The 13,906-nt window shown below is 45.5% G+C and overlaps 1 protein-coding gene across 2 annotated transcripts in view; it reads left to right on the top strand.

Moving 5' to 3' along the window:
* The window catches only part of Socs7 (suppressor of cytokine signaling 7), a 39,992-nt gene extending 27,988 nt beyond the window's left edge, over positions 1-12,004 (top strand). For both annotated transcript variants that reach the window (XM_041664250.1, XM_041664249.1), the window contains 3 exons: positions 4,366-4,501; positions 4,919-5,071; positions 6,886-12,004. In XM_041664250.1, the coding sequence (XP_041520184.1) occupies positions 4,366-4,501; positions 4,919-5,039 (257 nt within the window). In that variant the 3' untranslated portion in view covers positions 5,040-5,071; positions 6,886-12,004. The remainder of the gene's footprint in view (positions 1-4,365; positions 4,502-4,918; positions 5,072-6,885) is intronic.
* The last annotated feature ends 1,902 nt before the right edge of the window (positions 12,005-13,906 follow it).

Raw genomic sequence — 13,906 nt, 5'->3', positions numbered from 1 at the left:
CCCAATCTTAAGGAAGCCTTTTCTCAGTTAAGGTTCCCTTCTCTCATATTACTCTAGCTTGTGTTGACAGAAGACTAGCCAGCACAATATACATGGGTGTTTTGCCTGTGTGTATGTCTGTGTACCACATGTATGCCTGGTACCCAAGGAGGCTAGAAGAGGACATCAGATCTCCTGAAACTAGAGTTAGAGAAGGTTGTGAGCTGCCGTGTGCGTGCTGACAGTTGAATCTGTGGAAGAGCGACTGGTGCATGTAACAGTTCAGCCATCTCTCCACAGAGAAAGGGTTTATTTTAAATTCACAGCTGAGTCCAGTAATATAGTCCGTCATGGTGAGAAAGTCACGGTGGCAGAGGCTTGAAGCAGCTGGTTGCATTTTATCCATAGCCAGGAGAAAGCAATAAATGCATGCTACTGCTCAATTCCCTTTCTGAATTTATACAGACGGGTGGGTGGACCTTCCTCCTCAATTGATATAAGCAAGATAACCCTGCAGAAGTCCATTTCAAGTTGACAGTTTACACCATCATGGCTATAGGCGCAATACTTTTGCATTTTTTTAAGCTTCATTTATTTTGAGGTGCTGGGTGTCAAACTAAGGCCTTGCTCATGCAAAGCAGGTGCTCTACCACTGTGCTATACTGAGTACCCCCACTTTGTTCATTTTTCAACTGGATATATATTTTATTATTGAGTTATTAAGAGTTCTTTATACATTTTTTCTTTTTTCTTTCTTTTTCTTTTTTTTTTTTTTTTGTTTTTCAAGATGGGGTTTCTCTGTGTAAGAGTTATGGCTGTTCTGGAATTGGTTTTGTAGACCAGGCTGTCCTCGAATTCACAGAGATCCGCCTGCCTTTGTCCCTGCAAGCCTCTACCCTCTAGGAGTAAAGGCCTGAGCCATCTCCTGGGTCTTTGTACATTTTTTGTATAAATCTCTTGTCATATCTGCAACTACAGCCTATCATTCTGTGTTCTTTTAAGTTTTGGTTTGTTTATTTTGATTTGAGGCAGGGTCTCACTATGTAGGTCATGGTGGCCTCCGCTTTAAACTCAAAGACCAATCTGCTCTATTTCCCGAGTAGGTGCATCACCATCATGCCTGGGTCACAGCTGTGCTTTTACTTTCTTTTCTTTCTTTCTTTCTTTCTTTCTTTCTTTTTCTTTTCTTTTGTTTTCTTTTCTTTTCTTTCTTTCTTTCTTTCTTTTTTTTTTTTTTTTTTGCCAAGACAGGGTTTCTCTGTGTTGCTTTGGTACCAGTCCTGGAACTAGCTCTTGTAGACCAGGATGGCCTCGTACTCACAGAGATCTGCCTACCTCTGCCTGGGCCAGGGATTAAAGGTGTGCACCACCACCGCCCAGTGCTTTTACTTTCTTGCACTTTCTTTCTTTTTTTATTTATTTATTTATTTATTATGTATACAATATTCTGTCTGTGTGTATGTCTACAGGCCAGAAGAGGGCACCAGACCTCATTACAGATGGTTGTGAGCCACCATGTGGTTGCTGGGAATTGAACTCAGGACCTTTGGAAGATCAGGCGATGCTCTTTACTACTGAGCCATCTCTCCAGCCCCTCTTGCACTTTCTTGATGCTATCCTTTGAAAGGCAGTTTCCCATGTCACATTCCTATGCTAACTCTGTATCCCCTCACTGTGGGACCAGGCAAGTGTAAACTGGAGCTTCCAAAACCAGAAGCCAAAGGAAATCTTTCCTTTTTAAAAAATTGACTTTTCAGAGAAACCCTGTCTCGAAAAACCAAAAAAAAAAAAAAAAAAAAAATTGACTTTTTTTTTTTTTTTTTGGTTTTTCAAGACAGGGTTTCGCTGTAGCTTTGGAGCCTGTCCTGGAACTAGCTTTTGTAGACCAGGCTGGTCTCGAATTCCCAGAGATCCGTCTGCCTCTGCCTCCCGAGTGCTGGGATTAAAGGTGTGAGCCACCACCACCTGGTAAAATTGACTTTTTTATGTTAATGATCTCCCATTTAACCTGTCCCTCCTTTCTTCCTTTCCATTCCCTCACTTCCTTCCTCTTTCCTTTCTTGCTTACCTGCTTACTTCCCAGTAGTTGGGAGGTAGAGGTAGTAGGAGCCCAGCCTGGACTATGTGATACTTCATCTCAAAAAACAAAAACCAACCAAACAAACAAACAAACAAACAAAAAACCACACAGAAATCCTAAAGAAAGGGACTGGAGTGATGGCTGAGCAGTCAAGAGTGTTCTTTTAAAGGACTGGGGTTTCTCTTCCCAGCGACTCACAAACGCATGTAACTCCAGCTCCAGCTCCAGGGCATCTGATATCCACTTCTGGCCTCCTAGGAGTGGGGGACACACAACACACATTAAACAATAAAATTTAAATTATTAAGAAAAAAAAAGATAGCCACCTGGATGGGGGAAGAAGACTAAAGGGTTTTAGATTTGGAACTATGGTCTGTCTAGGGTGAGGTGTCTAGCAAAGGTTAGTCACGCACAAATCACCACTGGCTGTCTTGAATACCCTTTACCAGAGGACAGGTACTCAGAGGAGCCACCTAAGAAAAAATTTCTCCCAAGGTTCCCTTTACATGTGGCAGAGCCACCATGATCCTTTCCTTAGGTGAAGCAGGTGCTGAGAGCGGGCAGCCTTTATTATTTTCTAGCTAGTTATGTCTGCAGTATTTCTTTCCTTTTTAAGATGTATTTTTTTTAAGGTATATGAGTGCTCTATCTGCATGTGTGCCTTTAGACCAGAAGAGGGCATCAAATCCCACTATAGATGATTGTGAGCTACCATGTGATTGCTGGGAATTGAACTCAGGTCCTCTGGAAGAGCTCTTAACTGCTAAGTCATCGCTCTAGTCCTGACTGCAGTATTTCTTTGGATAGGACTATGGCTAAGAAAAGAAGCCCTAGCTGGGTGTGGTGGCATATGCCTTTAGTACCAGCTCTCTGGCAGGTAGAGTGGATTTCTGAGTCTGAGTCCAGTTGGTCTATAGAGTAAGTTCCAGGAAAGCCAGGGCTACACAAAAAAACCTCGTCTTGAAAAACCAAAAAAACAGAATTCATTTAGTATCTTTTCAGCCTTGTTTTCAATTTGCTTCTCTTATTATCCATAGTTCCTTCATTTATGGAAACCAGCACATTATTTTATTTGAATGTTTTCGTGTCCTGCCATTCTTAGTGGGTGTCTGTTCCGTGGCATTGACTGTGGAATTGGGCTTTCCTAGCATAGAGCTTGCTGATCCATGTGGGGGTGTTTGTTGTGGGTCTTGGCAGGCCCTTGAGCTCACATTCTCAAGCTGGCTGTAGTTCTTTCGGAAAAAATCATCATCTTTGTCACTGTAACCCAGCTTGATGCTTCAAGGGTAGAAAGGGAACAATGAGGGAAGGATGGGACAGAGCTGTCCTGGTCTGGCCTGAAAAGACAGGTGCAGGAGTGGCAGTTTTGACAGCAGCTCTCCCTTCTATATCTGTCCTTTCTGCTTACTAGGTGGTATGTCGTGGGGCCTTTGAGAGCTTCAGTGATTTATACCAGCACTGCTACAGAGAGGGTTTGTAGTGAGTCTCTTTCTGTCCCGCCAGTCAGCTCCTAAATACTGACATCATTATTAATTATAAAATCTTGGTCTTAGCTTAGGCTTGTCCCACTAGCTCTTATAACTTAAATTAACCCATATTTTTAAATCCATATTCTACCACTTGGCTTTTACCTCTGTCCCATTCTGTGTGTCCAACTTGTTCCACATCTCAATGGCCTCTCTGCCTCTCTTCTTCCCAGAGTTCTCTCTGTGCCTGGAAGTCCCACCTAGACCTCCTACCTAGCTATTGGCCATTTAGTTCTTAAATAAACCAATCAGAAGGTGCCTTGATAAAGACATCTTCACAGTGTACAAAAAGATTCCACAAGAAGAGCTAAACTGGGGGCTGGAGAGATGGCTCAGCGGTTAAGAGCATTGCCTGCTCTTCCAGAGGTCCTGAGTTCAATTCCCAGCAACCACATGGTGGCTCACAACCATCTGTAATGAGGTCTGGTGCCCTCTTCTGCCCTGCAGACATACACACAGACAGAATCTTGTATGCACAATAAATAAATAAATAAATACATAAATAAATAAATAAATATTTAAAAAAAAAAAAGACCCTGTCTGGAAAAAACAAAACAAGACAAAATGTTTCTGGGAAGGTTATCAGAGGACACTAAATTCTGTGAGGAACACATGGTAATGATGCTTCACAGATGACTGACACAGCCCTTTGGGAGAGGTTTTGCACAGGGTATATGCATGAACTCTAACACAGCCTTATGATGCCCCCCACATTTCTCTTCTTCTGTCATTAGCTGCATTACTCTGTCTGAAGATTTCCCTTTGTTTTCATTCTTAAAGGACTGCCACCAACACCAGTACAGCTGCTCTATCCAGTGTCCAGATTCAGCAATGTCAAGTCCCTCCAGCATCTTTGCAGATTCCGGATTCGGCAGCTTGTGCGAATAGATCATATCCCGGATCTCCCACTGCCTAAGTATAATGGGTTCATCAGGGTTAGGGCAGGGGTGGTGGGTTAGAAATGCCTTTGAAGCTTTCAAGTTGCTCCCAGAGGCCAAACCCAGTATAAAATATTTGTAGGCAGTATTCTTTCATTTCCCCGTGTCTTAGCACTTAACTCTAGAGTTGTATCGTTGGAGCAAAAAGGAAGCTATGTCTGTTGGCCTCACTCTGCAGGCCTTGGGCAGAGTGCAGAGCAGTAAAATGAGGGAGACAGAAGTGTGTAAGCAGTGAGGTGAGAATTTTATCAGGTTGGCAAAGACTGTTCAGTAGTCGTAGCCAATGGAGAAGGGCGGGTTCAGCAAGAGAGGTTTCTTAAAGAGACAACAGTCAATAGGATTCCTGAGAAGTGTTCTCTTAAACAGTACACCCTGTGTCTGTTTGCTTTTCACAGACCTCTGATCTCTTACATTCGAAAGTTCTACTACTATGATCCTCAGGAAGAGGTGTACCTGTCCCTAAAGGAAGCGCAGCTCATTTCCAAACAGAAGCAAGAAGTGGAGCCCTCCACGTAGCAGCGAGGGCCTCTGCTGTTCAGCATAAGAAGGTAGGAACACCCAGCCTCTTTATCAAGCAAGCCACTAGACACTTCCTGAGTATACAATTCTTTAATACAGTTCCTCATGTTGGGGTGATCTCCAGCCATAAAATTATTTTTGTGGTTGCTTCACAACTGTAATTTTTGTTACAGTTATAAATTGTAATGTAAATATTCTTAGAGATAGAGATTTGCCAAAGGGGTTGCAACACACAGGTAAAGAGCTCTTACATCTCTTACAGAAGACCCAGGTTCAGCTCTCAGCATCCATACAGCAACTCAAAACCATCTGTAACACCAGTTCCAAGGGGTGTGGTACCCTCTTTTGGCCACTGTGGACACCAGGCTTACATGTGCTACATATCCATTTATGCAGGCAAACAATACATACAGTAAAAGTAAAATAAATACAGTTTATTTTCCTTTGTAAAGAGTGAGACAGAAAAAGAGAGCTGGGGATACATAGTTCAGTAGGAGAGTGCTTGATTGCTAGTACTACTAAAATTTTTTTGGCATCTATGGTTTAATATGGCATCCACATGTTTAATCCCAACACTTGGGGGTAGAGGCGGGTAGATCTCTGTGAGTTCAAGGCCAGCCTGATCTACAAAGTGAGGTTCTAGGACAGCTGGGGCAGCAGAGAAACCTGTCTGGGAAAACAAACAATAACAACAACAAGAAACTCCAAAAATAATAATTTATTTTTTTAACCAAGAAGAACATGGTGTTGTACACCTGTGATCCTAGTATTCGGGAGGTGACAGCAATAGGATCATTATCTCCAGACTCAGTGTAAGGGGCGGGGTGGCATACTATCAGCAGAAGTAAGGCAACCACAGTGACTGCATATGCAGCCTTCTCATATGTGCCGCAGCTCATCTCCAGGTTACTAAATGCATGATACAGAAAGCAAGAGCCCCAAGGGGAGATAAACTTGGAAGGAATTCATGTATGCCTTTATTTTCAGAAGACATGCGTTTTAGCAAGAGTTCTGCCAAGGCTCAAAACTTGAGATGGGGCATGAGAAAAAGCAGCCTGCCTTTTATCAGCCACTATAGAGTAGATGTTCAAAAGGATAAGTTAGACTGGGCGACTGGGCATGGTGGCACACACCTATAATCCCTACATTGAGGTGGAGGCTACAGGGTCAGATTTCACAGTTGGCCTCAGCTACACAGCAAGTTTGAGGCCAGCTTCATGGGATCCTGTTTCAAACTACCCCACACACGTACACCAAAAATGGATGGATGGATAGATAGATAGATAGATAGATAGATAGATAGATAGAAAAAGAAAGCAAGGAAGAGAGAGCAAGAGAAGGAGTCTGAAGAGATGGCTCAGCAGTTAAGACCACATACTGCTTTTGCACAGGACTTGAGTTCAATTTCCAGCACCCATGTCCAGTAGCTTACAACTATTGAGAAGTAATAGGATCCTTCAGTTAGAGCATGATTTCTGTGGGTGCTGTGCCCTGCAAGAAACTCACAACAACAGGAGCACGTTCAGAAGGCCTCAGGTGTTGGGGGGTAGGGGCTCCAGACATTGTCATACAAGAGGATATGTTTGGACTAAAAATACAATTAACCAGAGTATTAGGGTGGGCAACTGAAAGAAGTCTTTTAGGGTTTATGTCCTTTGTGGCTTTGTGATACAGGACAAGGATCAAAATGAACAGAGGCAGCTGAACATCTGCTGGTACAGTATTGTCCAGCTGCCATTCTGCTGTGGAGCTGATCTTCGCCCACCTCCAGTGCTGGTCTAGCCTCTCATGCTCTGCAACGCTGTTTGAACTGTGGTTTTTGTTTTGTTTCCCTTTTACCTAGGTGTTTTGATTGCCAAGCTCCAGTTTGAAGAACCAAATGAAGCTACCACAAAAGAAGAACTTGGCAGAAAGAGAGAATAGAGAGGGTTGTGATTCCCTGCACAGACTTTGGTTAAGCTGCAGCTCTGGGGCTTCAAAGAAGCACACAACCATCCTCCAAGTGGGGCTCCCTGTTCTACCCAATCTTGTGCCACCCCAGAGATGAGCTCCTTGGAAAACTGGAAGAAGTCTTAACACTGTTTCTTTTCACAAGTTATGTTTTGATATTTACATTTCTCAGTGTAGAAAACTCAGTCAAAGGCAGCTGGGGTTTGTACCCATTGAAATGAAAGTGGTGTTGTGATGAGCAGGTCAGAGGAAAGGGGAGGGGAGGGCTGGTGGGTCGGCTGGTGCCAAAGGCAGCATTGAAATCTTTTCCATGACCCTGGGGGAAGAGCAGGGGAGCCAGAGACGTAAAAAAGAGTGAGATTGGTAGTTTCTGAGGAAAGGCGTCTGATTCTCATCTCCAGCTTCGGTAGGAGATGAGTGAAGGGGGTGATGGGTAAAGAGAAACTGGCTGGTCTTGTTGCTGGAGGAATAGTGACTCCCCACTCCTTTCCTTTAAGGTTTACAAACCTGATTTCAGAACCGCCTCTCATGGAATCGGTGTTCATTTTGTTGTGCTAAATTCCTTAAGCTCAGTGACCCGAGACAAACCTAGTTTTCCTTCCATCCTCACCCTTTTCCCCCTCATAACTGTACATTTCCCTTTGGTTATAACAACACCCCTATTGCTTCTGCCAGCTGTCAAGGCAGGAGTGTTTCTTGTCACCTGGGCAGTTCAGAGCTCCAGTCCTGGACTGCTGAGGTTAATGGCGCATGCTTCCAGGTTCTTCACGGCAAAGCATACCTACAGCTGAGGAGTCAGTGTTCCCCCATCTGCCAGTTAGTGAGAGGAAATGTGGAAGAAGTGAGAAATAGCTATTGTGCTTCTAAAGGAGCCTGCGTGTCTCAGCCTTAATGGGATTTCCATAGAGCAGAAAGAGTCTCACAATCATAGATTTATCATTGTCATCCCACCTCTGGGATGGGAGGTGGCAAGGGCTTCCTCATTTTCCCATGTTCATTCTTGCAACCCAGATATTTCCTGAGTCAGACTGCATTGCCCTTCCTTTCCTGGGAAGTCTGTCAGATGCTAGTTTGAAAGTTGCCTGTTTTCCAGATGGATGTGAAGAGAGGGAAGAATGTCAGTGCTTGAGTTGTCTGAGTTGTCTGTCTGAAGCTTGCCATGGCTCTCCTGCAGTTACTCTGGAAGAAGTAACGGTCAAGATGAATAGTGTACTTGTGGGTCTTCTTTACTCTCCTGTAGTGTTCCATGTGACAGCCTTTGAGTTCTCTCTGCTTGTATCTGCCTTATATGACAAACTGAACATCATCAGGTCTGGAGTTCGGGTGGTTTAGGGTGAAGCCCTGTGTCTTGGAAAATTAGAAAACTGTATCTTCTGGAAAGTGGCCTGTGGGCTCCTCTGCATGGAATCGCCTTCTTCCTCCTTTAGCTAAACAGAAAGGGAATGAGCTTCCTCAACTGGCTGGAAAGAAATGAACTGTGTGCGTGTCAGTCTAGCCCACTTCTGACATGTCTCATGGTACCCTTTTCCTCCTTGACTTCATATGACCAACAGCATAAGATCAGAGATTGGCGTACCTTTAAGCTCTGCCTCTGGAGGGTACAGTTCACTCACCATCATACATACAGAAAGGGCTGTTCTGCAGTAGAGCCCCAAATCTAGAATCCATAGAGATCTTCAAGTGGTTTTGGAAGGGATTCTTTCTCCAACTTCAGCCACTCATAATTTAAAAATTAGTGTTCATCTTGTGTTTGCATGACTCTGAGCTAGGTAGCGTGGAAGGACATATGAGGTAGAAGACAAGACCCCTTCCCTGAGGGAACTGTAAAGTGACTGTTGCATGTGAAGGAACACTCATTGCAGCAGGAGATCCGGGGCCATCGTTAAAGATAGAGTGGGTGTGATCAGGGTAGACCAGATGGTCTAGGAAAGCTCTGTGGTGATGAGGCTTTGGGTTGTAGGCGAGGGCAGTGAAACAGAACACTCAAACTAAAGTACAGGAAGACAAATCTGCATGACACGTGTGCAGCTACCTTAAATAGCATCAGAATTCTACTTGACTGCAAAGGTCTAGATTGAAACTTCCCAGTAGTTGCACAGGTCTGAAGGCTAAGGGGGTGTGAGGGTGTGGTGGAGGACAAGACCAGAAGTCAGCAGACACCTCTGTGGTCCTGGGGTTACCAGTGGAGAATTTATATGCTCAGGTGCAAACCAGACCTGCTACAGAGCACAGGCAGCCTCACCCTTTGTGTCCTGGGAAAGTGGGTTGCACTGTGCTCACGATCTGCATGTATTTCAGACACAGACCCTTTCTTGGCAGAATGGGCTGCAAAACAGCAATGTGGGAGACAGCTCCATGAGGCCTGGCTTGGCACATGGGAGCCTTGGGTAGAAGAGAGTGGTTGGGGAGAGCAGTACTGCAGGCTGCCTGGAGAAGGGAGCAGGAACAAGGCCAGAAGCCAGCATTGGCCTTCGCCCTTTGCCCATGCTGCGCAGTTGTAGTGGAAATGCAGTCCACTTGTCTTTGGTGGTTATGTGCCAATCACAGACCAGGAAAGGCTGTCGCTAGAGACCTGCTGTGGAGCTGTGGTTGGGGGTCACTACTCCCAGACCCGGCCTATAACCTTCCTCGAGACGAGTATGTGCCAGTGTGAGCTAGTGACAGCCACTGCTGCAACCTGTTATTACTTGAAATGCGTGCCTGTGCCAGTAGCATAGGCATGGGGGAGCAGGGGCTGGGCTGTAGGGTTCAGCTGTCCTGGTTTGATGTTTAGGCTGATCATGGCCTTGTCTCCTGCTTATGCCAAGGTGAAGAAAATGTAGATGGCAGTGCCAGCCTCTTGAAAAAGCTTGGAAGTGTCCCATAGTTTCCTGTTTCTCCTTTCCTACTGTCACTTAGGCTGAGCTGCTGTTTGAGCCAAGCAGGGAGTGATGGGATGGCTACACATTCCCTTCTGATGCATATTCCATAAGGAGTAGGGAACAGTTCAGAGTACAGCCCCAGGGAGCCTTCCCCATGCTCCTAGAAGGGCATGGCCTTCTTGAATCCCCTATCCCAGTGGGAAGTAGGGATAGGAGAAATTTCCCCAGGTAAGATATTTTCCTTCCTTGTTGCCTCTCCTGATTTTTGAGCCCAGGAGTCAGAGGTCAAGTCACTGAGATATAAGGAGCAAGGTCTAGAAGTCTATGTGTGTCCTCATTTGTAGAAGTCTTGTCTGCAGTTGGGATGTTGGGATATCTCCACTGGCGGGGACTAGGATTTGTTTCCCACTTTAAGAGAATGGCGTGCCCCCTGTGTGGAGGGGAGGAGCTTTGAGTTAGACATTTTCCCTATGGGAATCCTCTTGGTCTGGTCTGTGGGATGAGGGGAGTGGATACGTGGTTTTTATTTCTAGTCATCAGCACAGCTGTCCTTACACTGAATTTGTGCTATTGCATACATGTAGCCATCTTTCTTTTCACTGCAGCAGTGTTTATCAGTAGTTCAAAATGATTTATTTGCTCCTGGGGAGTAAAATCTTTTTTATTAAAAAGGAAAAAAAAGAAAAAAAAAAAGAAAGAAAGGTGTGCCCCATTATGATAGCTGTAGAATTACTGGTCCACAAGAATCAAGTCTGCAAGTCCCCATGCATGGTACATCCTGTTTTGGCATTGGAGCCTTTTGTGCTCGGTACAGTGTGCCAGGAGGCCTTCCTTTAACAAGTGGAGAAGAACGCTTTGGGGAGTGAGATGGGACTGAATCACCGAGAGGGCTCTGGGGACTCGGTGCTGCAGTTGAAAATAGAGTACCGATTCAGTAATCTGCCAGAGGAGGGAACCTTTCTTTTTGTGCAGATTTCACCTTTCATTGCTTCCTGGTGTCCTGGTAAGGGTCATCTAGTCTCTTCTGGCGTCCCTCTTGTCTTTCCTGTCCTTTGTCCTGTCCCTTCCCACTTCATCTACCTCCCAGAAAGCCAATCCTGCATGCTGAGTTTGTGACATGCCTTCACTCCCATTTCATCTTCAGAGGGTTTAAGAGGGTCCCTGGAGCTGCTCCCTGCCCCACCGACCCTCCTCACAATACCAGGAGGCATCAAGGAGCAAACAAAAGCAGCCAGCTGTAGCGGGCACACAGCAACAGTGGATCGCAGCTGGACTGCGATGGCAGCTGCTTCTGGAGACAGATAGGGAAAACAAGACAGTCTTCTTCAGCCCCCTTGGGTGTGATCCCCACTGTGCACACAGCTCATTGGACAGTGGCCTGGTCTGACCACTCCATCCCTGGTGCTCCCAAGAGGGACAGGCAAGATCCAGGCACCGCTCTGGGCAGGCCAGACATTGGGATGCCCACACTGGTGCTGCATGGCACAGGCACTACTGTGCATTCTGGTGGTTTTTCAGAAACTGCGTGCTGAGGGGTGTCATTCTGGACTCAGTGGTTAGGGGGTTCTTCACTAGAGGGGAGCCATACCCCTGCAACCACTCTGTCCTGCTCAGCCACCCCTGCCCTCCGAGCCAAAGCCTGGCCTGGTTTTTGTCTTCCCATTTAGTTTTCCTTCTTATTCTTCCTTTTTGTGCTTAATTTATTAAAATAGTTGCTGTATAATTTATTTTCATAAAGTATAAAAAATAAATGGTTAAAATAGACTTGCAGGCCAATCTTAAATGGGTGGGGGGGTCTGGGGTGGGATGGGGAGAGGAAAAGATGTTTTGATATAAACAAAACAAATGCACTTTGGGTGTGTTGGTATTTTTCTGGGCATAGAGGGGCGGGTGTTGGGATGTCCCTGTAGATTAGTTCCAGAATGGGGTGTCTGTAAATACTGTATCAATAGGCATGTTGACTCTTGTAAAGGGACATTAGTAGCTGCTGCAGGTCCTGTTTGGAAACCCTGTGTATAATTCCCGGTTTTTTGTAAGTGTCAGTGCGGGAGACATTTGACTCTTGTGTTTGTATCTCCTTTTTATGATTGCTGTACCAACCCATGTCTTTTTGGGGAGGGATGAAAAGAGATTTGAAATAAAAATGTTTAGAAATGACCTGTTACTGGAATTCATGTTTTTCGGTCTCTCTCCTGTCTCTGCACCCTCCCTGGGCATGGGGTCCCTGCACTGGCAGCCATGCAGAACACACCCAGTACCATCTTTAGAGTAAAGTTGTTGGAAAATTCCTGAGGCTGATGGCCACTTGCCCAGAGCTGCCCTACGAAGTGCAGGAGCATTCCAGAGGATGTTGGAGAGAGTGGGCAGGTGCCTGCAGCCTTCCTGCCTGGGTGAGCCGAGGCACAGTGTAGAATGGTACATTTTACGTGGCAGTAGCCATTCTGGTGAGGCTAGCTTTAAGCTTCTTTGCCACTTTTCCAGTCTGGCCCTCCCAGCTCTTGTGCAAGGCCGTCACTTTCTTGATTGGTGCAGGGCTGTACTGGGAACTACAACCCCACCTACCCTTCCCCACTTAGTCTTCTGCTTTCTGCTTAAGGGACCAGTGTGCTGCCTGGAAATTTGTGTGTAGATTTCCTGCTGAATTCCCTGGGCAGCTTCTTTCTTAGGCTAATCAGGCGGACTCTAGGAGTTATGCTGGCCCCCATCAGCTCATGTGGGAATGGAAGGTCCTCATGATAAAACTTCCTTGGGCCTGGGGCTGGAGAGATGGCTCAGTGGTTAAGAGCATTGCCTGCTCTTCCAAAGGTCCAGAGTTCAATTCCCGGCAACCACATGGTGGCTCACAACCATCTGTAATGAGGTCTGGTGCCCTCTTCTGGCCTGTAGACATACACACAGACAGAATATTGTATACATAATAAGTAAATAAATATTTTTAAAAAAAAAAAAAAAAAAAAACTTCCTTGGTCCTGACAATGATAATAACTCCTGAGTAAAATTTCCTTCGTTCTTGAAGGAAAAGGTGCCTCCAACAATAAAGTCAACAGTATAATGGGTAGGTTTCACTAGCCCATCACAAGCAGGCCTCATGTAGAGTGTGTTAGAGTGTGCTATATACTTTCCAAATGTGGCACTGATGGTCATTGTTTCAACTCCAGATCACTCAACATGGTGAGTCCTGGTGGACTCAGCTTAAGAAAGCTAGGCCCGGGCCTTCTGACTTGGACCATAAAACCCCTGGAAGAATGAGCATCCTTTGGTAAACTTGGGCCCAAAATGTTCTTCACGCTACAGCTGGTAACCACCTCTTCACCCACGGTCTTACCCACTTGCAGCTGTTGCCTCTTGTCCCAAAGGCTGCCCGTCCCCTCCCATGGCAGAGCTCACCATGCACATGCCTAACTTAGAAGTCCATTGCACACAGCAGTGTGGAAAATTCCCCTGCTATAATGGCCGATGGCCCCTGGTGGAGATTACATAAGGAAAGTTTCTCCATCTTTCTTGACTCTTCCCACATCTCAGTTTGAGCATCTCACCTCATGACTCTTCTGCATATTTGTGCCAATTGGACTCTGAGCACCCACTGTTTTTCTTTGTTGTTCGGTCAAAAGCTCAAGAGTTCATTCAAGCTTGTAAGTGAATTGTCATTGGGACTCCTTCCCAAGAGATTCAGAAGGAGGGTATTTTTGCATTGTTAAACTCTACTTTGGTAGAGGTTTTTTTTTTTTTTTTTTTTTTTTTTTTTTTCCCTAAGGCAGGGTTTCTTTGTGTAGCTTTGGAGCCTGTCCTGGAACTTCCTCTGTAAACCAGGCTGGCCTCGAAATCACAGAGCTCTGCCTGCCTCTGCCTCCAGAGCATTGGGATTAAAAGCAAGTGCCACCACTGCTTGGCAGGTATCCCCCTTTTTATCTAAACAGTTTCAGCAATTTCCCAAGTGGCCTTGCCTCCTGTTTCCTCCTTCCCATTCTTTAAAAAACCTTCTAGGGGCTGGAAAGATATGGCTCACTGGATAACAGCACTTGTCTTTGCAGAGGATCCAAGTTCAATTCCCAG

The sequence above is a fragment of the Microtus oregoni genome, unplaced genomic scaffold, assembly GCF_018167655.1.
Source record: "Microtus oregoni isolate MIOR12 unplaced genomic scaffold, Mior012 000015F_ref0000493, whole genome shotgun sequence".
In the NCBI taxonomy this organism is placed as follows: Eukaryota; Metazoa; Chordata; class Mammalia; order Rodentia; family Cricetidae; genus Microtus; species Microtus oregoni.
The sequence above is the reverse complement of the archived record's forward strand: the minus strand, read 5'-3'. Positions and strand labels throughout refer to the sequence as shown.